The following is a 27994-nucleotide window of genomic DNA, read 5'->3' as shown; positions in this document are numbered from 1 at the left end:
TTTGTTTGTACATATTCAGACGCATACAATTTTACAAAGACTTTTGTGTGATTATGTTTGAGTGTTTTCTTTAAAAAATATCTCCTGTAAGTCAATATCATGGTATTCTATGGCAGGCCTATATGGAAGGCACATTAGAGGGGTGTCTGGCCTATCAGTTCATTTGGCATGGGGATACACATCTGACCTTCATGATTTGACCAAATGTATTATAATAGCTGAAATTGAGGGCCACGTGTGTGTCTAAAAAGCATTCCGAGAATGAAAGTAGCACGAGCTTGTCGACATGTTAAGGATAACAACCACTTCATTTCATATATCCGCCTACTCTCGTTTCAACCAATCAGATACAATGATGGAAAACCGCCCACCCCGTGTATATCTGTCCACTGCCCCACTGCCTGTTCTGCAGAGACCTATACTTATACCCATTGGCAAAACAGAGCTCACACTAAAGTGCGATGCTGTGTATTCTGAATGTTGAGGAATGGCAGGGAAAACTCTTATTTTGGAGGGTCTAACTGCTGATTTAAACGATCAAATCAAATCAAAGTTAGCATTGTACTTCCAAAACAAGAGGCGATCTGGAGGTGAGATATCAGAACTCCGGGCAGATCCGACCGATAAAAGAAGAATTGTACTTGTCCATGTCAACGACAAAGGTAGGAAATTACGCGTTTTATCTGGGGCTGTCAAACAATTACAATTTTGATCTTTAATCACGATTAACCGCATAGTATCGGTGAATTAACAAGCGATTAATCACATTTTTTAATTATATTTTAAATCCACTCAAATTGAGATATCAAATGGAACAAGTGATCTTGCATGTAATTGCCGTAACAAGCAGTTCCTTAGTACAATTGTAAAGCAACAGTTATTACATGTGTAGATATATTCAAATAAGTAGCACCACAGATTTTGGAATTGTGAACAGGCTGTCACTTACTGCAAGTAGCCTATAAGTAAGGGATAATGCCCGACGAGGTGTCCATTATCAGGAATTAATGGACGACGTGGAGGCGTGAACCGTCCGACGCGAAGCGGAGGACGGTTGCCTCCGCGAAGTCCATTAATTCCTGATAATGGACACCTCGAAGGGCATTATCCCGCTTATACCACGGTCACTTACCAACGGTGACCAAATTAAGACCATTAATTTATATTTTCATGCGTTTTACAATCTGAATATAAAGTTTTCCACAAAACATACATTTGTTTCCCTGGTTACGCCTGAGGGTCCGACTAATACCCGGAACCACCATTACACGCCCGGTTGGGTTCTCATGCAACGGAAACGTTGTTCACTCCTCCAGTAATTAGGACGGACCATAGCTACTACGACTTTAGAACAGGAGGTAGCGGGAGGTATTATAGTCCGCTGAGCTTTGTTTTGTTTCCCGTTGCTATGGTTACTACTATTTTAGAGACGATACGCCAGCTAGCGCATTAATTGAGAACGGTAAACAGACAATTTGACGGAACTACTTGTCCAGGTGTCCGTATATCAGGAGTCAATGCACACCCTGCATCCAATCAGAATCGAGTATTCCCGCAGACCGTGGTATAAATGAAAGTAAGTGGAACAAAAAGAAGAAAATGAATTCTGATATGAATGTTAAGCAAAACCTTTCAAATTCAAAGTATAAATATAGCTGCATGCAGCAATGTGGGTGTCAAGCATAATTGGACTCGATAAGCTAATTCTGCCAGACGGACGTAATCGGCTGGGTGGCTACATGACGACCTTCTCGGTAATCGGTAAACTTACTCTGCCGGACGGAGGTAATCGGCTAGGTTGCTACATTATGACCGTCTCGGTAATCGGTAATAACGACGGCAGGTGGGATGAAGTACAGCATTATGCGAGTACGCGTGAATGGAGACAAAATGGAAAAATGACCCTACCTAGTGGTAAGGGCCCATGACGAACGTCTCGGTAATCGGAAAACTAACTCTGCCGGACGGACGTAATCGGCTGGGTGGCTACACTACGACCGTATCGGTAATCGGACGGACGTAATTGGCTAGGTGGCTACATGACGACCGTCTCGGTAATCAGTAATAACGACAGCTGGTGGAATGAACTCCAGCGTTATGCGAGTATGCGTCAATGTTTACCAAATGGAGAAATTACCCTACCTAGAGGTAAGGGCGCATTATCGTCTGCCCGTCAGAACAAATGACACAAATACATAGGGGTATTCGGAACATATCCCTAACAGAGACACAATGTTAACAAGCATCCGTTCTTGAGGTGGTTCATGAAGCATCTAATGCAGTTAGAATTGCAGTTTATATTGTAAGTGGGCGGAATGGTAAATGAAGTCATTGTTGTTTGACGTCTTTTGACGAGGTCAAAGGTCACCAAATTGTTTGGCTGTCCCCAGAATGATGTCATGAGTCTATGTAGAAAGTTTGGCTACGTTATGTTAAACTAAAGAGTTGCTGAGAACAGGTTTACTTCCTGTTAGGCGGCTTTGCTGTCAAGTTTGATTGGCTGTCACGGCCAAATGGTTTGGAATTAGAAAAAGCTGTTTGGCAGGTTTGTTCGGCTTGTTCTGAAGATCATATAGGGCAAGTTTCATGATGATTGGACATAATCTAGCAAGTTTGGCTATGATATGTTAAAGTGTTACTGAGAACAGGCTTACTTCCTGTTAGGCGGCTTTGCCTTCAAGTTTGATTGGCTATCACGGCCAAAAGGTTTAGAATTTGAACAAGCACTTTGGCACGTTTGTTCAGCTTGGTCTGATGATCACATATGGCAAGGTTCATGATGATCGGACATAATTTGTGGCCTGTGGATATGTAATGTTTATATTGACCACTTTCAACATGGCGGCCAGGCTTTGCCGTCAAGTTTGATTGGCTGTCACGGCCAAACGGTTTTGAATTAGAAAATGCTGTTTGGCAAATTTGTTCGGCTTGGTCTGAAGATCATATAATGCAAGAATCATGATGATTGTACATAATCTGTGGCCTGTGGATATTAGGGATGTGTCGGTCGCGACTGATTCGTTACAACGAACTAATCCCGAACGTGAACGACAAGAACTGGTTCCCCAAAACAAGAAGAACTTGTTCTTTGATTCTTTTTTTTTAACATAAACCAAACATATGGTCACGTAAATAAAATATACAAACGAACAGAGCTCCGTCTCCCCGCGACTTATATTGATTGAGTCTACAACTTTCTCAAAGATTCAGCCAATGAGAGGTAGCAATGGTGTTGGAATGGCACCTGGGTAAACCAATGACAAGGCGGTACCGTCGAATATGCGCGCTTTCTCTGTCTGACGTATCTTGGGTCATACCATTCGACGTGGGGCCAATCATATATCCCCCTACATTTTTTCGAAAATAGACTTGACCTCCATCTGTTTATTGGATAAACGCATTTCCCAATCCCAGGAGTCTTTGCTCCATTCTACGTCAATTTAAGAACAAACAAAGAAATTAAACAGCTGTTCGTATTTTTTATTTATGACCATGCAAGTTCTTTAATGCCTGAACAATGAAGAATTAAATGTAAAGTAAAATAAAATTATAAATGTAAAACCATGAATGAAATATAGAGAGTAAGCAAGTGGTATAAATATTGGTGGGACGTTCGATATACTATGAAGCAGGCATCTCCAAACGGCGGACTGCGTTCTTGACGGTCCTATCCGGATCCATGACCAATTAAAAAAAAATTATAAAAAAATGTTTTTTTATTTTTTATTTTTTTTAGGATGTAATGTGACGTAACGAACGAATCAAAACGACCGAATCAAATAAAAAAATCGTTATAGTGAACTGAACTGAAAGAACTAGTTCCCGGAAAAGAATAATTTTGCCCATCCCTAGTGGATGTAATATTGATATTGACAACTTTCATCATGGCAGCTAATTTCTGATGTTGCAATGGGAAAAAAATTATTAGCTAAATGGGGCGGTCTGACAGTATCACCAAGCATTGAAAATAAGTTTGAAATACAGTCATGTTACGAGAGAGGAGTTAAAACACGTCTTTGTTAATTATAGCGCCCCCTAGAGGTCAATGGTCACCAAATTTATTGCATGCCCTTGCTATGTCGTCATTGTTCTGTTATGATATGTCAAAGGACTGCTGAGAAATCGGCTTAATTGCAATTTGGCGGCTTTTCCGCCAAATTTCTTCGCCTGTCGCGGGCAATCGGTTTTGAATTTAAATATGCACTCAAGTTTTTTTATCAAGCATTTTCGCAACATTTCACCAAGGTGTTCAATGGGCTGCCATAGACTCCCATGACAGAATAATAATAGGAATTCATACAAAAACAATAGGTTACATACGAAAAATAAAGAGAACGTAAGTTAATGCGTTAACATAAGGCTATATTAATCGCCTTAAAAAGATTGCGTTAACGCGTTATATCGCGCTAATTTTAACAGCCCTAGTTTTAAGGTATGGTCTTACTGGATTCTAAGGCGTTTGTAATTATGTTGTTTTTTCTTTTCCTAGATCGAAACGAAGTTTTGTCGAGAAAGAATCATCAAGTTGATCTCAAAGGGTCACTGGGGGTAGTAACACTGCACGTTACACTGCCACAGGATGTCAAGCCAGAGGTAAATCACAAATAGCAGTAGCACCACATTGTTAAGATACGTGTAAATGACATGCGTTTAAAGTAGGCCTAAAATAGCTTCGGGCTGCAGACCCATAGCCTCAGGCACAACTCCAGCGTTGGGACGCATCTCCATCGTCTCCAAGAATATCGTTTGTAAAGGTGGACAATATTGCGCAGTAGGCTACAACGTTTTATCGCACTTATCGATAATAAATAAGTAATAAATTAATGTATTATATTCTGGTGAGCCATCCGGGAATAACCAGACGGGAGCTCAGGTTAAAGGAGTTTAAATTCTTGTGCAACAGATATGCTGGTAATGACGAACTGGTTGTGATGAAGCATGCCGATTTTCCGGTCAGAGAAATGCAGCGAATGCTTAAGTTCCAAGTATTAAATGACAATTAAGGGGACTCTTCAGTATCGGGTCACTGGTAAGGTGTGGTTATGAGCATAGGTATGCGCAGGCGAAGGTTAAGAACAACAACAAGCAAAGAATAAAGAAACTAAATTGCAGAGACAAGTGAGCTGGTCACGGTGACGTTGCCCGACTTTCACGAAGGCAATCGCCAGTGCGGCGATGGTTAATCCCTGACAGAGGCAGAGGTAAATATAACGCAAGTTTACACAAAATGTGCGGCTACAGATCTGAGCGGGCGTCTGGCAAAGTATAATTTAATCTGAGAGGAAACCCTGAAATCGCAAAAAACTATCCAGACGTCACAGAGAGGGGTCTGACGGTGGAGGTCGGTCTGAGCCTGGAGATCTGCGGCTAGACCCGTCCCTAAAATGTATTTGGTTACTATTTTGGTCCTTCATGTGTCACATGTGTATCATATCACGCCTGTTTAATAATAAACATGTGCCCTCCTTCTACAGCCTGTGTTATCTTCTGAAGCAGGTAGGTAAAATGTTCACCCACTGTTTTCATTGACACAGAGATTCAAATGATATGATATGATGACCTTTTTCAGACTTCGTCTGCAATGACGAGGCACTACTGCGTGTCACCAGTGAGCGCTGCCGGGAGTCCCTCGAGATGTTCTTTGAACAGTGTATCAGGGATCCTATTCTTAGAAAACATGGGAAAAACACATGGATCCTCCAAACGTCCCATAAAGCAGGTAATCAAATTATTAAAACAAGCAAGGGGATAATTGTATGGGATTATCATGCACTCATGATCTGCACTGACAGGGTTTATCAATAATGATAATATTTCATGTGAATGCCAATTCTCATGAATGACACATGTAAAATAATTACTGATAGTAATTAAGGTGCAAGGAAGACAATGCTTTATCCAATCAGGATACTTGATTTCCCTTATTTTTCAGGATATAGAAGTCATGTCTGAAATACAGACTCAATGTTATAATACAATAAAGAATTATGTACTCTCTTTCCACACACACACACACACACGCACACACACACACACACACACACACACACACACACACACACACACACACACACACACACACACACACACACACACACACACACACACACACACACACACACACACACACACACACACATACACACACCCCACAGACATGGAAAGTGTGGCTGCCAGCAATCCGCAGCAGTATGGCATATTGGTGGAAGTGTACAAGGAGAAGGAGGACGTTGGCTTGTTGGACAGACGCCGGTTTGTCCTCAGCGGCTTGGACGACTGCTGCCCCTCCGACACCATCTCCATGTACATCCACAGGTGCAGCCAACGGGCGGAGCACAGCTGGGAGGCCGTGGGTGGAGACAGCATCGTGGTCATCTTCAAAGAGGAAATAAGTGGGTACCAGTTGGTACAAAGTAACCAGACCTTAGATGCTCAAATGAAAACCAAAATGACCAAGAGATGAAAAATTGATGTTGGCTGGGGTACAAAGTAGCGATATTGATCTATCCGGGTTTGAATCGTGACTTAAATGCACAATAATTGACAAGATGTATAAATATGGAGTCAAATTTACATCTATTGGTGACTGGAAGTTTGGGGTTACCAGGTAAAGTCAATTAAGCGTTCTGGCAACACCCAACCTGCAACATGTATTTTCTGTAAATTAGTAGGCTACGTTACTTTGCTTTCATTGGACTGTCAGAAACAGTGTGTAAATTGAGTAACAACTATCATAACTTCTGTGTTTATCTATTTAATATAAGAATGCGTGTGTGCCTGCAGATGGACACCAATTCATGCAGAAGACTTTCACAGAGAAGTTCAACAACAAAAAGATTGAGGCTTGTCGTTTGGAACTGACCAAATCTGTAATTGTACAAGGAGACATGAGTCAAATTTCTGAAGGATTCCTTATACTGTATTTTTCCAGACCATGGAGAAGTGGAGGGGACGTAATTAAGTCCTTTGTCCATCTCAACCAAAAAAAAAGCATTGTAATTACCTTTGGAGATTGGAAGGGTAAGCTCAACTTTAAAAAATGTCCCATTTCACATTTAACGATCGATTGGTCGTGTACATTTTGTTAGATAATAATTAGATAATAATAAATAAATCATCCAAAGTGCAAATGAATGCTTATGCCAAATGTATCGCCAAAAGAAGATTGCTACTTTCAAGGTAGCATGGTCCTACCAGACTCTCGTAATTAATTTTGTCTGTTGAAGTTTAAAACTATTGGATCTGCCCAGTGCCACTCTGGATCTGTCCTAACCATTCGCTAACGTTTGGTCGGGAATCACGTTGCGCGCAGGCTGTAAACAAACCAAACATTGTGCGTTAAGATGTCCGTCAAGGAGAGCTGACTTTAGCGTCATTGTTCTCAGCCACTCCCTCTGTTCGCTGATTGGACGCAGAAAATTTGGACAAAGAATACCGACTAACCTACCGCAGACCCAGACGTAGTACAGAAGGGAAATTAAAGTTGAGCAGAAGTACCCAGGCGGGCGGAGCCAGGCTACTTTCAAGGTCCCATGGCATGAAAATTTCATTTTATGAGGTTTTCTACGAGCACTAGGCATCCTGCTCCGCCTTTGAAAAAGTGAAAGCTCCGATGCACCGATTTGGAATTTGGCCCCATATGTCGTCATAATTGGCCAGGTTACCTCCCCTTTCTCTGCTTTGCCCGCCCAGAGAATTTGGCCCGCCAATGAGACAATGAGCTATGACCGGTCGAGCGCCAAATGTGTGTTTGTAAAGTGTTGTAAACTTCTGTGTTATTTGGGTAACCGTTCTGCTGTTATTGTTATGGCGCGTAGCACGCAACATAAGGTAAGGTTTGCGTAAAGTTCCACTTTGGTGAAAAGACTAGACTGCTTTGGGTTCTCTGACGTCTCTTGTACTTCCACAACGAGACTCGTAGAGGGGGTTGTCTCGGCCATGGTTGAGAAGGAATAGGGGAAAAGGAACTTTGGCTTTGAAGTCCTCCTGAATACCAGGGCAAGCCCCAGCAGCGGGGCTCCGGCGGGAGATAATCGCGGGCAACAATCCCTTTCTCCTCCATGTTGCGTTTCAATCTGGACTTCAGGGAATCAAAGCCAAAGCTCCTTTCCCGCCAATCCTTCTCAACCATGGCCGAGGTAACCCCCACTACAAGTCTCGTTGTGGAAGTACGGGGAGTCCGCAAACCGCAACATTCCCTTTCTCCTCCATTGTCGACGCTCAGTCTGTACTTCAGATTGACGTGGAAGTGGAAGAACCAGAGACGTCGGAGAACCCGACGCAGTCGCTTGAGATTCATAATATCATCTGGAGGCGCACACAGCTTTCGGCCGTGATAATATATATTATATTAGGCTATATAGATCTGTATATTATATTTTAGTTATAGAGCTCCAGGACTCCCACCGGAGCAACCGGAGTATTCTAGAATATTTTATGAAACACGGCCAAAAGCTGTGTGCAGATAATATGAATAAACGACTGCGTCTCTGGTACTACATCATTGCTCCTTTAGCGCTCGTGTGACCTACCAGTAACACCGGTAACACGGTAACGTCAAAATTCATACCGTTGCGCAAATGCACACCGGTGTACTCTCTATACTGTTTATACCATACACCAATAAGTCCCACCCACTGGCACTGATCTGTAATAGGTCTGTAACGTCAGTGGGTCCCACCCCCTAGGCGGGTTTGAAATTGAGGAGTGCTTTTTAAGAGCTTTAAATTATGCAAAAATCCTAATTTTGCGTCATTTAAAACAGGAAGTGTTAGAGGTAGATATGGAACCCTCCCGTCTTAGGGGAAAATAATGGAATGATGCAAGACCAAAATATGACTTGGTTTCGAACGATACAAAGCTTAATGCAAATCGTGTCAAAAAGTGTCCCTTTAAAGGCATTACTGGTTCATGATGATGAACAAAGACATTTAGGCTTATGTGGGTATCATTACACAGTGCGGTGAAAAAACTGTCTGTAATGACACATTTCTTGCACAAGAACAGTCTTTTGAAAATTTGAGGATGACCATGATGATTATAATAAATTCATAATTATTATTATTATTTAGTTCATTTCTATGATTTGATCTAACTCTCTGCTTTTCCATAGTTGCTCAGACGGTGGCTGAACTCAAACACACTGTGATGGAGAAGGAGCTTGTTGTACAACTCTTCTACCCTGACCTCCAGTGGGTTTTGACAGGACAAAGACATCACCGGTCAAAATCCTCAACCGATATAGCTATCCCAGTCGAACCTGACCTCCTGAGTTTTATCAGTCGCAATGAGATCCTTCGCGGAGAGCTCACATATGCCCTTCAAAGGGTCCATGCGATGGTTACATTCAACATTTTCTCCAAGCACCCACAATTGGAACTGAAGATGTCAATGAACAAGTATTCACTGGGCCTGCTCCGGCATGGCCCCTCCTGGGAGACTAATGCTCGAAGAGTAGTTCAGACCATCTTGGAGAAGTACATTGTAGAGCACATCCCAATGGAGGCTGAGGTCTGGCAGGCAGTTAAGGGTAGTTGTCCGGAAGTCAATGTGGCTACCGCCCTCATCTCTTTTAAATTGTGCTCCTCAGAGTTAGTGGTTGTCGGGAGATGGGAGGAAGTCGAGACACTTGTGAAGGCGATCAAGAGCAAGATGGAAAAGGCCAGAGATGAGCTCCATGTAGTGAATAACACCATCGAGAAAGAGATCCAATTTGACTCCAAAGAAATGTTAGATCTCACCTTGGATCTTGTTAGGGATGAATTGGTAAATGTGGACCTATCCAAAAATAATGAACACTTTACCATACATCTTAAGGGGCTCAGTGAAAAGGTGCAAACGGCAGAAACCCGAATCCAAGAAGTCCAAGATACTTTGACTTCCAAAAAGCTTGATTCTTCCCATAACCTTATACTGTTTTTGCAGTCCCTTGACTTACAGAAGTTCCAAAGTGATCACTTTTCTCTGGACAACATTGTTGCTGTTGTGATCTGTACCAAACAGTTTGTCTCAGTTCTCGCTAAGAAGGGCGACATTGACAGGGTTGAAAAGAAGCTCAAGAAGGTAATCAAGCAAGAAGCTCTTTCTATTTCCGGGAAGTACAATAAGGAAAGCTTTGATGAGCAATGGAAAACCTTTCATGCAGCCCTAAAAAAGGAACTTGAATCTACCCAGAACTCTCAAAATGTTCTCATTGAATTTTCAGGGGACAAAATTGAATTATGTGGATTCAGTTCTGTGGTTGACGATGTCATTGCCAAGGTGAAGGCATTTCTTGAGAACAAGAAAGTGGTAACAGAAGATGTCCCTCTGAAAACGTTGCAGGAGGTTGAATTTGTTGAGTCTTTCATGAAACTCTCAGCGGATCTTCTGCTCAAAGCCTTGGGAGTCACCATATTGCCCTGCAGATCTCCACAATCTCCATGTCTCAAAGTCACAGCTACAAGTGATCAAATCAAAGAGGCCATACATGTGGTGAATAGGCACATAAGGACAATAACAACCAGAAAGTACATGTACTCCAAAGCTGGTGAGGCAAAGATCCTGAAAAATAATAAATCGTTACTCAAGATGGAGGCGAAAAACTTGGGCTTCAATCTTGAACTATCAGCCACACTAGATGCCTCCAAAACTTTAGCTCTTCCGTCTCTACAAGTGTCAAACACAATAGGTAAGGGATTTGTATCTACATTAAAAAGGAGCAATGCTCAAGGAATAATGACCACAATGAGATTTATTTAGTAAATGTTTTCATTTGTATCATCCCAGTGATTGGAAGAGTCTCTGTGATCTTGAAGAAGGCAGACATCACTAAGGAGATCGTAGATGTCATCGTGAATTCAAGCAACCAGAATCTAGATCTGAACACCGGTTGCTCTTCACTGTTCTTTTCTTATGAATATTTCAAAGGCATTCACCCTTGTAACAAAATTTAATCTTTTACGCTATGCTTCACAGGTGTGTCTGGGGAGATCTTAAAGGCAGCTGGACAATCTGTTGTGGATGAATGCAAAAAAAACGGTAACTCTACAAACAAGATCATAGAACAACATTTTGAAATTCTTCCCTCTGATACATTTATTCACAAAATTCAACATAATCATTCTCAACACCGGGATTTTCATAGGTCCCCAGCCTGTTGGCAATGTTGTGCTCACAGGCGGAGGAAGCCTGAACTGTAAACATATCGCTCATATTGCTGGAGCTCCAAAGATCACAGTATCGATACTGAAGGTCCTTCAGCTGTGTGAAGGCAAGCAAGCTGCATCTGTGTCCATTCCTACCATTGGCACAGGTAAAATAAAATGTTAATATTCAGCATCTTTTTCAGTTCCACAACATCATCTACATATACACAACTTCAAAAGGAACCGGTGTATTGTACTGAACACCATGACAATTTTCTTGTAGGAAGGGGTGGCTGTCTCCCTGAGGATTCTGCGAAGGCCATTCTACAGGGCTTGAGACAACATATATTATGCACTCCCTTATCCAGCCTAAAAACGATCTTTGTAGTGGCCATTGAAGACAGGACATATGACAGCTTAAAGAAGTATTTCAACAAGCCGAGATATAGTAAAACCCTCAGGGCCGGCATACTGGTAAGAATAATTGATGATTAATTTAAGTATTTTAGCTATAAGGGTAGTTCATTGATTCACTTGTCATTAATAATTAATTAATTCATACCCCTTAGTTTTAATTGAGGGATTTGCTGATTGTTATTGCTTTTATAGATGATGGCTGTACCGGTTGCGCTACCACTGAATCAAGGTTTTTTATTTTTCTTCTTTAAATGCCCATTTATGATTATTGAAAAACCTAGCAGTTGTAAAAGTCCATACAATTCCACAAAGTTTTGCTAGAAATTATACTGTACCCATTGATCTGTTAAATTACTAGCAATATTGCATTTACTTGCTGTTACTATAATTTGCTTCAAGTTTAAAACATGGTTGGCTTTGTATTCATATTTGTCACATGTGACAGTAATATGTCTTAAAAAAATCTATATTTTGTATTTGACGCTAGTTAAGATCAAGGATGCCTTGATTAACCTGAAGCAAGGGAACATAACTGCAGAAACTGTGAAAGCCATTGTCAACAGTACAAACGAGGATGTCAACTTGAAAAACGGTTGGTTACGCATTCATAGTTATTTTTATTTTATGGTGTGAGAACTTTATGGTGTCTCCCCAGTAATGCAAAATCTTAACCCAAATCTCTGAATGATCTCAAAGAGATTCTAATGTGATTTACAAGGTGTGTCTGGGGCCATTTTAACTGCTGCTGGATCTGCAATTGATCTGCAAGTCGAGTGTGCCAGAATTCGTAAGTATCTGCCCCTTTTAGCATACACATAAAAATGTGTATGCTAAGAGAACAAATAAACAGCTGTGTTTTCTAAAACTGTGTGTTTTTAAAGATGTTTATGAGATGAGATGCTCATGTTCTTTTACACATTTTAAACATAATTTTTAAACATTTTAAACCAGGGCTTGAAAACAAAATTATTTTTCAATTGTTCCACTCCGAACGGAACCGGTATATTTAACGTTTTCGTTCTTGCGCGTTCCAGAATGAATGGAAAAAGCTCCCGCAAGGGCTGAGATGGCAGAGGACAGCTGATTTGGTACGGAACAACAGCTGTTCGCTTCCACAGGGAAAAACAAAGTAACTCCAACTTACTTACGCCTTCTAATTAACGTTCAAAAGCTATTAAATCTTCAACTAAATATGCAGATACTGTCAAAATCGGTTTCAGGGAGTATATAGGGATTATTAATGTTGTTTTTGATGGTGCGTTTTTCTGGAATGAGTATTCGAATATTCGCTCGGAAAAACCAACGAGTATTCGAAGCCTGAAAAATGGCATTCGGGCCAGCCCTAATTGTTATTGACAGTCAGACTCGATTTTTGAAATGAGTGTTTTATAATCTGGCATTTATCAAATAGCTGTGGGTAGACAGCAGTGAGGGCTGTCATCAGGGAGCAGGCGGGCTGTCTGATCATGTCATTGAAACTTGGACGCGGACGCAGGTTAAGGGCACGCCCACCAACAAGAAACAATGCAAAGGCGATATAGTGGACTCGGTTAATTTAGCTCACGTTACCTTTGTCGAAGATAGAGCTCAGTGCAACTGTTGCTTCCAAATCGCCTCTCGCCAGGGTGGTGGTGGGAATTTGTGACAACTGAGCTTAGCGGGCGGCGAAGTGAACGCGGCAACCGGAAATATTTTAATTTTTTCATGAAATAGGCTATGCTTTTGTGAAATGCATAGGCTATTTAGAGAACGAACAAAAACGTCATTAACCGGTTTTGGGGATTTCAGAATAACGTTTCTGTTCCGGAACAGTTGAAGATTTGGTTTTCGTTTCCATTTCCGTTCCACGTAAAATTCCGTTCGTTTTCGGTTTTCGTTTTCATTCCTTGAACCGATTCGGAGCCCTGGTTTAAACATCTTTGTGCGTTTTTAAAGATAGTTTAATAATTTAAAGGCCCACTATGCAGGATCAGGCATTTCTTCGCTGTTTTCTTGGTTTGGCACGCACTTTTCTCTACACAGCGCCCCTACAGCTTCGTAGTAGATAATTTACATCACTGTCGTAACAACTCGTTGACGACACTTCCACATGCACTTCTACGCAAACCATGTGCATTTGTTTTCAAAGAAGCCGGCGAATGCGTGGAGCCATGTCCGAAGTAGATGTTCATAAAGTGTAGACAAGGTTATAAATTTTTTAAATGGTGTATTTGTATTGCAATAAACAGAAATCCATCCTTGTTTATAGTTGACGGGGAGAATTTATATCCTAGATTAATATTGTTTTATCTTAGGTTGAACAGAAAAATCAGTGTAAGAGTGTTGGCCAACATAATAATCTGAATAAACAAGAACCTGGATTTGGGGATTCAGCCTGTATCTGGGGGACGAGACAGACGAACAGCAAAACACCCATGGAAACAAAGGCGTTTCCATGGTTGCAACCAAGCAAGCTAGAAACATACAGGGCTTACAACAAAACGGTCGAGAAAACACATTTTTACAGGGCTCTCAACAAAATGGTTGAGCAAACACATTTGTACAGAGTCTATCAACATCAAGAATACCACGAAGACAAAGTTCACTCAAGGGTACTTTCAATTTCAAAAGCAACATGGCCAAGTCGGCGTCTGATTTGGAGTCTTTTTCTTTCAGTTCACGCTATTTCTGAAAAACTTGCCCAACGTTTACTCGTGTCTGGCCTCTCTGTCGGTCAGTCTCCCTTTTCTCTTCTGTTCCTCCGACATTGGGTTTCTCTGTCTCTTTTTATTCGGCTGATCTATGATGAATCTAACAATCCCTTAGTTACTTGTGTTTATATCGAGCCGGGTGTTTGGGGGTCTGTGCCGTAAAGCAATTTGTTACTTCGCGAGACCCGAGACTCCCGCGAGAGTGGGCGGCGGGTCGCCGGCAGAAACCTATTCCCTTTCTCCACCAAGATGCGCAATGGGGAGTTGAAACAACGAACAATCGAACAAAAATGTATAATAGAACCATCGCAATGACTTTTAGCCTGTTATATTAAGGTAAATCAAGCCAAAAAAGTTGCATAGTTCCCCTTTCACTCGTGTCTGGTCTCATTTCTGGTCCATTCTTCTTTTGTTCCACCGACAGTGGCCTCTTGGGTCCATTATCAGTCGATTGATCCATGATGAATGCAACAATTGCCTCGCAACTGGCTGTTAATATCTAGCCGGTGCCATGTTTGGGGGTGTGTCTGTGCCGTAAAGCATTTTCGAAACTACAATCTGACTACATTTTCGAGGCGTGATTGGATACTTCCGCTGCGTCACATCCGGATTGTGTCGGTCCGAACAGAGCAAGTTGCATATGCGCTTTTTCCCTTGGAGAGGCGACAAGGGGCAATGACCCACCCACCAAACGACCCAGAAATGGTTGCAGAACCATCAGAATAACTCTCAACCTGCATAATTAATGTAATTTTGGCTAAAAAAGTTGCATAGTGGGCCTTTAACACTTAAATTTGACGCTGGAGTCGGCAGGTCTCATACCGGCATTAGCTAGCACCTCTTTGCAAAAGACTGTGGCAGGGAAGCATTTTCAGAACCAAGTTTTTTCTCACGTCGCGCCCCATGAGAAAAAACTCTGGCACCAGCCTTTCGAGTGTCACTTGTGATGTTATTCCCTGTCTCGTAGCACTTAAAGCGTTCCCGTTCGTCTTTGTGATTGTGTCATGTAATTTGCTAGTCGTTGTTTATTGTAAGCCACATTAGCCTCTTTAGCAAACCAGCTCGGAAACAAACAACCCAAAATTACATTGTATTGCACGCAGAGCAAGACCGTGCACTGCAAGACCGTGCAGTGCACGGTCTTGCAGTGCCCCCAAAAGGGGGCGTGCCTCCATGCCAGAAAGCTGGGAGATTTCCCCACTCGCAACTCGGAAGGCTGGTGTCCGAGGCATCTGGAACACACCATAAGTCTGAGCAAGGGTTAGGAATTCATGCCCACCGAGAACACCCCTCAATAAGTTTGTGAAACAGCTTGTTTGCGCTTAAACTACTTCCGTAATAGTGTGACGTCAGGTGCTGCTGAAGTGCAGAAGTCGCGCCTTCCTGCTACCCACAATGTTTAAAACTGACCAATCACAGTAGACTTAGCCTAGCCTTAAAGGTGCCATGGCATGAAAATCTCACTTTATGAGGTTTTCTAACATAAATATGTGTTCCCCTATAGCCTGCCCATGGTCCCCCAGTGGCTAAAACTTGCGTTCGGTGTAAAACGTGCACTAGGTGTTCTGCTCGCCTTTGGAAAAACGGAGGCTCAAGCGCGCTGATTTTGACTGTGGTTTCATATGTCATCACATAGCATCTAAGCTCCTCCCCTTACTCTGCCTGGCCCGCCCAGAGAATTTGGCCCGCCAATGAGACAAGACCGTGCGAGCGCCACATGTGTGTGTGTGTGTGTGTGTGAATACACACACTGTAACGTCTCTTGTATTTCCACAACAAGACTGTAGTGGGGGTTATCTCAGCCATGGTTGAGAAGGAATTGGAGGAAAGGAACTTTGGCTTCGACTCCCTGAAGTACATGAACTGCGACATGCCGCCGGTTGCCGCGAGGCACCACCGCCGTGAAGCACCACCGCCCGGCAGCGGTCAGCCGGCAGCAGGCAGCCCGCGGGATATCTATGTATTATATATTATTTAGATATAGAGCTCCAGGACTGTAACACAAGTGTTGTACACTTCCTTGTTATTTGGATAACCGTTCTGCTTTTGGTGTTATGGCGCATAACACGTCGGACTCTCGTCTCTGGTATTTCTACAACGAGACTCGTATTGGGGGTTATCTCAGCCATGGTTGAGAATGAATTGGGGGAAAGGATGTTTGGCTTTGACTCCCTCAAGAACATGAACCACGACATGGAGGAGAAAGGGATTGTTGGCCGCGAATGTCTCCCGCTTGAGCCCCGCTTCCCGCTGCCGAGGGACCGCTGCCGAGGGACCACCGCCTCGGCGCTGCAGGAGGCGGAGGTGCCTAAGTGCTGCCCGGCAACAATCCCTTTATCCCCCATGTCGCGGTTCAGTCTACTTCAGATTGCTGTGGACGTGGAAGAACCAGGAACGTCAGAGAATCCAACGCGGCCGTTTGAGATTCATAATATCGGCTCACACAGCTTTTGGCCGTGATAATATTTATATGATATAGATATCTATGTATATGATATCATTTAGATATAGAGCTCCAGGTCTCCCGTGTGTTCTAGAATATTTACAGAACACGGCTAAAGGCTGTGTGCACCTCGCCATTGCGATACATCCACTGTAAACAGAGCGCATGGTACCGTGGCTGCAAGCTGCTCAGGGCCACACCCCCACCCTCCTCCTTGACCCGCCTCGCTCCTCCTCATTTGCATTGTAGCTACATACACCAAAACAGAGCATTTGGGGGAAGCTCAATGTGCGACTGGCTCGGAGTGGCTGTAACTCTGCACCACGGCTGAATTTCGGGAACGTCTTTGAATACTGTGTTAGTGGCCCACTAATACCTATATCAAAGCATCCATAAAATAGCATGTCATGGCACCTTTAAAGCCATATCATAGAAACAACGTTTTTTGAAAGATGCTGAAATTGGTTTTGCAGAAATGAACAGTGTGAGAATAATAAGGGGTATTTTTTAACATGCAGGCATTTAATCCAACTAAAGTAGTGCCCCCAAATGCAATTATTAATCTTAAAAAGCATGATATGGGATCTTTAAACTGCACACCAATTGTAGTGATTGTGACAGACTTTATTTTACTTGCCCAAGGACCACTGAGGGGAAACGATGCAGGTGTGACCAGCGGAGGAAGACTGCAGTGTGACTTCATCATCCACATAGTGGGCCCGAGAACTGTGGAGCAGGCTGTTGAGCGTGTGAAGAATGTGCTGAAGCACTGCGAGGATAGATGGATCACCTCCGTGTCATTCCCTGCCATTGGAACTGGTAATACATTGCTTGACACTAGTTTCAAGCTTATTATTATTTTCACGGATTTCGCAAATTGATTCAATTTTTATTCATCAGGTCACACTATTAGATTTTAATTAATCATATTCAATATTAATCAATCGGTGAGGGATATTTCATTTGGATCTGGATACGAACTTTACTGTGCTGTAAATTGTATAAGGAATCCTCTAACCTTGTAGCCTGGCTATTGCCAGACCAAGGTCAATCGTAGATTGCACGTTGGTCTGGGGAGGCTGCTGTAATTTTTCTTCAGCACAAGAGGCGTGATCAACGGGCCTAGTTCAACTGACTCTGTATGCAATTGGCTGCTTGCTGTCGCTTCCCTGTCGCCATTGTGTTAAACCAGCCAATAGCGCGAAGCCAGCTTGGTGATTGGCTCCCGCAAATACGCATCGGAAGCAGAAAGAAATGTATTGCTCTTCTTCAGACCCTTCTGCAGGGCGAATTCAATTCGCCGGCAGATTGGGCTGGGGGTACCCAGTCTACCAACCTGGTGCATTATTTAAAATATCAATGATTTCATTACGAATTGCCCCCAACGCAGTTATACTTTTTTTATTTAATGTGACCAACACACTACAGAGGTCAAAAGAACTGTCTATTCAGGGTCCCATACAAAAAATAAGAGAAAAGGCCAACAAAATTAATAATTGATCTCTCTGGATTTGGTGAATCGATTAAAATCTGATTTTTAATTTTAACCCAGTGCTAATCTAGTTGAGGTAAAGAAAAACTAACTCTGCTTCTTATCTTGCAGGCGGTTGTGGAATGAAGTTCACAGAATCTGTTACTGCCCTGCTATTGGGCATTGAAACCCATTTATCAAAGCATAAATTCAGTGCTCTGAAGCAGATCTTCCTAGTGGTTGACCAGGTCAAGGCGATGCAAGAGGGTCAGCAGGTCTTCCAAGCCTGGACACAAGTATGTCAATTGTAGAATGTTTATTCTACACCCTGCCTGTCAAAAGGGCAGATCAGAATAATTAAAGTAATTATTAAAATTGTAAATACAATATTATTCATATCAGTTTTAGTATGAAAAGATATGTAATAATACTACTGATTTCCAACCTTGTTTATGTTTAAGGGTACGGCTGATGATGATGACAGCAGTAATGACTCTTCCTGTGACGAAGATGGAGGAGGCAAGACGTTAATTTTACTTTTTGTTCTTAAAAACAACGCATAACATAAAACATACATGTCATAGAAATGTCACAGAATTTGCATGATTACAAATTTGCTTATGTCTGCAAACTTATTTTTCTCCATCACTCTAGCAACCACTGCTGAAAGGTTGATCGGGCCGGTGAAAGTGAAACTGTTTTGCGGTGACATAACAAAGGAAAAAACGGATGCTATCGTCAGTAGTACCAACGCTAGCCTGAATCTCAATTCAGGTAAAGAATTCAATGGCACAAATTTAGGCCAAAAAATACATTAAGTGAGCATTTGTTAAGCACAATTTATTACCTGAAGGCTATTGATAGTAAGATTTTTCATATAACAACTGTATACACTAAGGACATCCAAGGAAGAACGTAAATAACAGTTTACATTTTCTTTACAGGTGTGTCAGGAGCTATTCTCAGAGCAGCTGGACAAGCAGTGGTTGATGAATGCAACAATTTAGGTAAATTACTTCAAATTCTAATTATATTTCTATCTTCTTTTGGTTAAAGGACACATATTATGGGGTTTTTCCAACAAGTAAACATAGTATATGAGTTCCAGAAAACATGTTTTTGAATCTGATTGCTGGAAACAGCTTTTAGGAAAAAATATCTTTCCTACCGCTATAAATATCTTGCCTACCGCCCTCTGTTTCAGTCCCTTCAGAATGCTGTTTCTGGTGTCTGTATGTTTAATGCAAATGAGCTGCTGCCCATTGCTTAAAAGTGAGCTCTCAGAGTGAACCACAGCATGGAGGAGAAGTGATTTTTGCCGTTTGTGGACTCCTGGAGCTCTATATCTATATAATAATAATAATAATAATGACAGAATATATAGGTATCTATATAATATAATGTCTAACATCACGGCCAAAAGCTATGTGCACCTCCGATTCGTTTTTTATAACGCTTTTCTAAATACTCAAAGACACTTTAAAATAAGAAAGGAATACATACAGACAGTACAGGCAATCAAACAAAAGGGAAAAAAATAGACAACACCACAACAATAGGCAACACATTAAGAGAGCGGGAGAGAGTGGAAGATGGCGGAGGATGATTTGTCAAATGTTGTAGGTGGTCCTGAAGTGATAGGTTTTAAGTTGACTTTTGAATGAACAGAGTGTATTAGAGTATTGGATGGCCAGAGGGAGGGAGTTCCAGAGGGTAGGGGCGGCGATGGCGAATGCTCTGTCCCCCAGGGTGCGATACTTGGTCTTGGTGATGGAGGTGAGAAGGTTGGCATCAGCGGAGCGTTGGCGGCGAGTGGGGGAGTGGCGATGGAGGAGATCTGTTATGTACGAGGGTGCAAAGATGTTTAGCGCTTTGTAGGTGGTGAGGAGAATCTTGGAATTGAGGCATTGTTTTATTAGAAGCCAATGAAGTTGACGGAGGATGGGAGTAATGTGTTCTCTGGAGGGGGAGTTAGTAAGCAGTCGGGCAGCAGAGTTTTGTACATATTGCAACTTTTGAAGAATAGTGGAGGGGCGGCCATACAGAATGCTATTGCAATAGTCGAGTCTGCAAGTGATGAAGGCGTGGATTAGTGTTTCGGCAGCTGAGGATGAAAGGGTGGGTCGAAGGCGTGCAATGTTGCGGAGGTGAAAGAAGGATATTTTTCTGACATTATGCATCTGACGTTTCTAGTACTCCCACAACACGTAAAGACTCGTGCTGGGGGTTATCTCGGCCATGGTTGAGAAGAATTGGGGGAAAGGAATTTTAGCTTTGACTCTCTGAAGTACAGATTGAACTGCGACATGGAGGAGAAAGGGATTGCACTCCCAAAGCTGAGCAGCCAGACTGCCGCCGAGCACCCCCGACGGAGCTGCCAGACTGCTGCCGAAGCTCAGGGAGTCACATGGCAAACTGACAAATTAGACATTGATTTTGTATGGAATCTCCCTGCTTCTGAAATGCGTGAACATCTCTGCCCAGCGCTCGTCCCCTGGTCCACAAAATCGTATCTATGCTCTGATTGGAGGGGGGTGGGGAAGTGGGTGGTAATATTAAAATGCCCCCTTCCTATGTAGGAGAGCTGCCGAAACTGACTCGCTCGTTTGGTAACTGTAGGCGGGGTACTTTAAAAAATGCGTAACTCACTCAAAACATCATTTACGGACTAATTTCTTACGTGTGGGAGCACCAGAGGCCCAAAACAACACCCCAAATCCCAGGAAAAGTGTATCTTAATGTGTGCAATTTAAGTCATTGTAGGTTTCAAAAGGTCTACTTTTAAATTGAGACCTATTGACAACTCGCTAAATTCATTTTTACAAATGTGGGCTTTTGGATATGGAATTCAGTCTCTACTTTGATTTAAAGGTAATCAACCTGGTGATGGTGTGGTCATCACCAAACCTGGCCACCTTTCAGCCAAACACATCATTCACATGGTGGGCCAGAACAAGGAGGAAGACATCATCAGCTCCATGCTCAAGGTCTTCAAGATATGCGAGGACCATCAAATCCAGTCTGTTTCCTTTCCAGCACTTGGCACGGGTAGGCCGATATTTTGCCGGTGTTGCTCATCTCACACATGAATCATTGCAATGAATGTGTTTTTTTTTTAATCGACAATTCGATTCGTCATTTCGTGACAAAAAATAAGACAACTATTCTGCAATCATCAATATATCAAATATATTGTAGAATATATAATGGTGAATAAAGTTATTAATACAATACGCTGTAATCAGAATCAGAGATTGATGTAGACCGGATTGTTGAGTCACGGATCCTGCCGTGGGAAACAAACTTTGTGTTTTCCAGGAATATAAGCATTCTATAGCTCCTTTGGTAGTACCTAGAACAAGAACAGTCAAACGTATGTCTTTACGTTTACGTATGCCTTGTCAAAATAATTTTCTAATTGCTAACTTTTTCCCAGGTTCTGGAAATCTGTGTGCTGTGGATGTTGGAAATGCAATGGTCACGGCTGTAGAAGAACACATAAAAATTACCAAAACACCGTCCCTTAAGGATGTCCATATTGTGATTTTCCAAACCAACATGTTCCAGGACTTTTGGAAGAGCATTAATAAATGTAAGAAAGTGACACTGGCAGTTAAAAAAGTGAAAGCACAGGATATACACATCCATCCAAACTTCTAAATCCATCTTCAGTGGTTAAGGTTTCTGCTGTATCTTTCTGCACTAGAATCTAGAGGCAGAACTAACATAAAATTCACCAATATTTGCTTTGAATCATGTATGTTAATGGTCTATTGTTCTACTTTGTGCCATTCCATACCCTTGCATTATAATTAGGGGTGCAACGGATCACAAAGCTCACGGTTCGGATCGGGTCACGGTTTTTGAGTGACGGGTCGGATCGTTTTCGGATCAACAATTAGGTAATAATCCTGCTTCCTCTAAGCATGGTCAATATTTAAAAAATGTGCAATCTGAGGCATTATTCCTTCTTTTTAACATGGATAGGATAGTAAATAATCCCTTAGCCTGGATTTACAATTCAGGATGTCTGCATTGCCTGGGGAGAGTTTAGAGTCTACACTCTCCCAAGGCAATGCAGACATCCTTATCTTCTTTTTTTTAGTTTGGTAGCGAAATACAGTTTCTGTGGTGTTTTATTTGGCATTTTGTAAATCCATTGATTTCGGTTCGGAGACTCATTGCTCATTGCAAGGGGGGTTGGTTGTAGTCTTTTCGCTCGGTTTTAGCCCTACTGTTGATACGGCGAACCGAGCGAAAAGACTACAACCAAACCTAAACACGTCCGGTTCCGGTTCCGGTTCCGGTTTACGTTTCAATGGGATTTACGGAACGCCAAATAAAACACAACAGAAACTGTATTTCGCTACGATACTTGATGATGTTGTTGATACCGGAATTGTCCTCTAAACATGCGCTGATCACGTCAACGCACAACTTTTTTTTTTTTATCAGCTGATCCGCGGATCACTTGCGTCCCGAACCGTGATGGTTGATCCGTACGGATCACGGGAAACCCGTGAACCGTTGCACCACTAATCAGGGGCGATTCTAGGGTCAGAGCTTTAGGGGTGCTGAGCACTCAATGAGCCCCACTGCCACACCACCCACCCTTTTTTCACACAAAAACTAAAAATATGTCTATTGAAAAATAACTTTATCATTTTAACATTGGTTCAACTAACTCAAAAAATTGTTTTTCTTTTTTTGGAGCCCTTTCCAGAGCACCATCTTTATTGTGACAGTTCACACAGCCCCCTGTAACAAACACAAAACTCTCTTCACTCAGCTGGTTTTACTGACCGTTAACTCCATGTGCCTCATTTTGTATCAACAGTCATTAGATTAGATTAGATTAGATAAGATTCAATTTTATTGTCATTGAACAAAGTAACAGGTACTTGGACAACAAAATGCAAGTCATCTTCTGCAAATTATTTACAAATGGCCATCTCTAATCTACTTGGTTGCACACCTGTCTGAACTTTCATAAAACAAGCTTCACATCTAGAGCAAGAAAAAGAAGGTAAACCCAAAAAGTTAAAAATACTTTACCCAGGACTTGAAAATACTTAGAAATTGAATATATACAAAAAGAAAGAGAGGGAAATCTTTGATAGTACTTCCCCTGAATCCCCATCTGGCTCTTCCATGTATGCAGGTAATACACTCTACTTTGGGAGAGTTAATCTATGTCGCCGAACTTTGAGGGTGGCAAACCTGTCAATGACCCTTTGGTGTTCAATTCTTTCAAGCAACTCCTACTCAATGGACATCACAGCTAGGTGCTGGAGTCTGCTTTGGCCTATGGTCCTCCTGAGCCATGTATGGAGCCGACGCAAGGCACTAAAAGACCGCTCACATGTACAGCTGCTAACTGGTATTGTCAAGGCAACCTGCATAACAGCTTTCAGTGAAGGGAACATTTCAGAATCTAGGAGTTTGTACACTGCTAGCATGTCCTGAACTGTACCTGCCTCACTCTTGCGCTTTCTCCTTCTCCATCTTTCTCTCTTTCCCTTGACACTGACAATAATACACAAATATATTGCAGGAGAGTTGAGGTCAGTTTGTCATGTCAAATTTTTTTTATGGAGACCATTTACAGATTCTAAGAATATGATCAAAGGCACACAGAGGCGTGTCATTTTAAATATCTTTATTATTATTATTATTGGGCTTAGAAACACAATAATGTTTTAATCACAAATTCCTTTCACAAGAGAAGCTGTTCTCCATTGCGGGTTTGAAAAAAGAAAGAAAGCAGGGGACCTTTGCCTACATAAGTAATTTGATACAACATAGAGATAGCTGGTTTATATTTATGTTACTTTAGCTTAACACTTTTCAGAAAAAAAAGAAAAAGAAGATCCCTAGTCTCTCACCTGAATCCGTCTTTTTTCTTTTAAAGAATTGTCGTATGTCCATTGCTCACTGGCAGGCCACACACACACACACACACACACACACACACACACACACACACACACACACACACACACACACACACACACACACACACACACACACACACACACACACACAGAGTGTAACGCTAGGAGTTAGCATATACTACTACGCCTGCCTGCATGAATGTTATGTGATTATTATTGTTGCAAAGCCTGGTTCAGGTTAAATCCTCTGTAAAACATGAATGAATACAGCAAAAGAAAAACATTTAACTTTAATCATTGTCTAGTTTGATATTCAGACACAACTGAAAAATAACTGATATAAATCTATGAATAAATAACAATTTATTAAAAAAGCCACAGTGAGTGTTTTCACACATACTGGTGGTATACAGTGCTATGTCGTTTCGTTTTTCAGCTGTACACACGTATGTTTTCACTTGGGTCCAAACGCCGCACCACCGGCAGGGCTTCATGTTTCCATGACCACACACACACACACACACACACACACACACACACACACACACACACACACACACACACACACACACACACACACACACACACACACACACACACACACACACACACACACCAGAAAAGACACGCCTGACGTCATGTTGACATGACTCCCGATTGTTAAAATGAGTCTCAAAGTAACGATAAACTTTAACAACAGAGACACACGTACGCACTACACAGGTAGGCTACTTGTGGCGCTGCTGTTTTTGCTTAATAAATGGACCGCTCCAGTTCGACGGTAGCCGTGCTATTGGTGCTAACCGGGCTACCGAGCTAACTGGTAAACGGTGCCTGGACTCCAGCACTCACCGGAGCGTTGCAGGTACAGAAGAGAAGGAGTGGGTGAGAAGAGGATGATACCATTTGCTAAGCGGGGATGTTTTCATTTTCGTCCTTAACATATTCCTTTTAAACCACAAACTACAGAGTATGTTTTGGACATTATTTAACAATTTCAAAGACAATCTTTCTTCAAATTTTTTTAGAATAACAACATTTCTTACTCCCAAGTTTTAGGGGTGCTGAGCCCCTTTTTAGGGGTGCTTCAGCACCCCTAAAAATGGGCTAGCCTCGCCCCTGCCACTAATTATAATTGATATAGCTTTATTATTTTACCTTTCATTAATATGTATGCTCTATTGTCATTGCAGCAAAAATAAGTGCCCCCCAGGGAGGAGCTGTGGCCCCTACCCAGCAGCCTTCCATGTGTCTGGCAAGTGCTTGCAGGGATGTGTCCTTCCCCAAAGTGGAGGTTGAGGTTCTTGGCTGCTGTTCGAGTGACCTGGCAAACGTCAAAAAACTTGTGGATGACCTGGTGACAAATGAGTGGAAGATGCACCAGATCAGCTCCTCCTACCTGGCCCTCCTCCTCCCCTCAGAGAAACAGGCCATCGTGGCTCTCAGCCGGAGCCTCCAGGTGTGCGTCAGTGTGTCGGCCCCGGACAAGGCCACCGTGTCTGGGAAGGAGGCCGACGCCCTGGCCATGGTTCTCCAGATCGAGAAGCATCTGCAAAAGGCCAAGGAGCGTGCGACCCGGCAGGAAGAAGAGAAGAGGCTGTGGAAGACGGTGCGCTGGGAGGTCTGCGACAGGGAGGCCTGGGCAGAACTGGACCCGTCTGTCAGTATAGATCTTGAGCACGCCTTGCATAAGAAAGAGCAGCGCATCAGCTACACCCTGCAGAACCAGACCTACACTGTGAACCTGGACAAGATGGAGCGGACCGGCAGGAATGGAACCATCGCTAGAATAAAGAGGACCCTGAAGGCTGGTTCTGAAATAGGTACAGTCCCTTATAATACACTTTTGTGAGGGGCTAAAGCAGGCGGCATACTTTGAAACAAGTTTATTTTATTTTCCTGTTGAATACAAACATGTAATGTACTCAATGTGCTGTTGTTTGGTCACTGACGGTTGGTTGCATTACTTGCCTAATTAATGCAACCAACCATCAGTGACCAAACAACAGCACATTGAGTACATAACACGTTTGTATTCAGCAGGAAAATAAAATAAACTAGGATGAAAATAAGTCGCACCCGACTTACTTCTCTGACTCATCACACACGATATTTGCTTTCCTGTCATCTGCTGAGACATCTTACTTAGGCTGAGTACTTACTCAGTACTTATTTACTACTCAGCCAAAATATTTTTTCTGCATGAAGTAGCTGACCCCTGAAGAGGTTGGGCTTGGTGACAAAAACATTAATTTACATTCCAAATGTGTATTTCTATTATATATTAATTTAGGGTATACTGGAGCTAGAAATGAAATAATCAGAAAAAAAAGCATCAACATATGTCTTGAATGTCTCATGTCTTAGCTGTCATAGAGCCACCAACAAATTGGGACAGGATGGATGACAAGACTCTAGACATAGTGGATCTGTCTCCAACCTCCCAACAGTACAAACAGGTTCAAGCTAATTTCCTGGAAACATCCAAAAATCCCTATAGTGTCACCTCTGCAACATTTACAGTGGTCAAGGTAAGGAGGAAGCATTTCAGATAAATTGGTAGATAGAAAAACTGTTGTGCAAAGCAATAAATTGAAAGTTGGAGAGATATATATTTAGCTTGTTATGTATTCATATGGACCTTCTCTCGTGTGACTAATAATACAACAATTAACAATTATAATACAGATCCAGAGGATTCAGAGCAAAGACCAATGGCAGAGATACGCTGTGAAAAAGCAGATGCTTGACAAGAAATATCCCCAGAACATGAATGAGATGGACCTTTACCACGGCACAACAGCTGAGACTTGCCAAAAGGTCAACAGTAATGGCTTCAACAGAAGCTTCTGTGGAAAAAATGGTTAGAGATGCATCTGCACACACATACACACTCACACAAGTGTTAATACTTCTATTTCATATTTAATCTTTTTTCCTGTGTCTTTCATGTGTGTTAAAAATTTTTTGCATTTGTACACAGGCACTCAGCACGGCAACGGAACCTATTTTGCCAAGCACTCCTGGTTCTCATGCAAATACAAATACTCTTACCCGGACGACCAGGGGCTGAAGTACATGTACCAGGCTCGGGTGCTGGTGGGGATGCCCTGCCTGGGGACTCCTGGCATGGTGGAGCCGGCCCCCCTGGACCCCAGTAATCCCCTCTGCGGCCTCCACGACTGTGCAGTAAATAACGTCCGGAACCCCACCATTTATGTGGTGTTCAGCGATGCAGGGGCATACCCCGATTACCTCATCAGCTTCAAGAAGTCTTGACAAAGCTGCACTCCTTCTGTACCTGTGAAGGGCTAACAAATACATTCCTTATTGAATTGAATAGCACTCAACCGCATATATTTTAGAAGGATACGTGTAGTAACATGTTAATTATATTACAAAATAACGCGGGAATAATAATTTGTGTGTCTATCTCAAACAATTGTATGTGTTCTTTATTTGACGTCTTTGTCTATGCCCAGAGATACCTAGTTTCTATGAAATATTACTCAAATTACCTTCAAATCGACCATTGTCAAGCTCTTCTCTTTGCAGATTTTGGATAGGTAAAACGATCTTGGGGTAATATTTTTTTCAGGTATTGCTTCGTCATTTAAGTTTCTATATATCTTTTATATAATCCAATTGATAGTTGAAATTACATCTAAATTGACCGTAATCTTTGCACTATATCAGTGCAGGGCTGCCAAGTTTCAAAAACTCCAGCCAATCAGATCGCTTGAAAACCTGTTCCTATCAGATCACTTTATGTAGAAATAAGTAAAGTGTGTGTTCATATGCTCAATGTTATAATTTCATGTTCTAAATTGGTTTGGTTTATTTTCAACATGTGGCACTTCAAAACAATCAGATTTGGGTCCTTCTTTTGTTTAATCTTGACTGCTGATGGCTTTCTTGAAATGTATTGAATCCATGGACCTATCCATGGACAG

The 27994-nt window shown here is 42.1% G+C and overlaps 1 protein-coding gene and 1 long non-coding RNA gene across 2 annotated transcripts; both read left to right on the top strand.

The window, feature by feature from the left end:
• The first annotated feature begins 432 nt into the window (after positions 1–432).
• On the top strand, positions 433–27983 carry LOC132448322 (protein mono-ADP-ribosyltransferase PARP14-like). The gene is made up of 21 exons (XM_060039487.1): positions 433–662; positions 4490–4593; positions 5475–5496; positions 5570–5719; positions 6156–6392; positions 6784–7020; positions 9113–10669; positions 10768–10869; positions 10957–11019; positions 11126–11293; positions 11410–11600; positions 11736–11826; positions 17319–17495; positions 18802–18921; positions 19092–19154; positions 21019–21195; positions 21584–21739; positions 25235–25864; positions 26409–26572; positions 26730–26904; positions 27025–27983. Exons 1-21 carry the CDS (start codon positions 488–490, stop codon positions 27318–27320), a joined length of 5055 nt encoding a protein of 1684 aa, XP_059895470.1. The 5' UTR covers positions 433–487; the 3' UTR covers positions 27321–27983.
• LOC132448658 (uncharacterized) lies at positions 17310–18666 on the top strand. The gene is made up of 3 exons (XR_009523404.1): positions 17310–17495; positions 18280–18443; positions 18609–18666. It is a non-coding gene; the product is annotated as an uncharacterized LOC132448658 (long non-coding RNA).
• Positions 27984–27994: the final 11 nt, after the last annotated feature.

Source organism: Gadus macrocephalus, chromosome 20 (genome assembly GCF_031168955.1).
Source record: "Gadus macrocephalus chromosome 20, ASM3116895v1".
Taxonomy (NCBI): domain Eukaryota; kingdom Metazoa; phylum Chordata; class Actinopteri; order Gadiformes; family Gadidae; genus Gadus; species Gadus macrocephalus.
The sequence above is the reverse complement of the archived record's forward strand: the minus strand, read 5'-3'. Positions and strand labels throughout refer to the sequence as shown.

Bases quoted from the DNA above. Each gene is read 5' to 3' on its own strand.
- LOC132448322 (XM_060039487.1), top strand. From the start codon at position 488: ATGGCAGGGAAAACTCTTATTTTGGAGGGTCTAACTGCTGATTTAAAC. The intron at 10,870-10,956 runs GTTGCTCTTCAC...TATGCTTCACAG, and splicing joins GAATCTAGATCTGAACACCG to GTGTGTCTGGGGAGATCTTA. The intron at 19,155-21,018 runs GTAAATTACTTC...TTTGATTTAAAG, and splicing joins TGATGAATGCAACAATTTAG to GTAATCAACCTGGTGATGGT.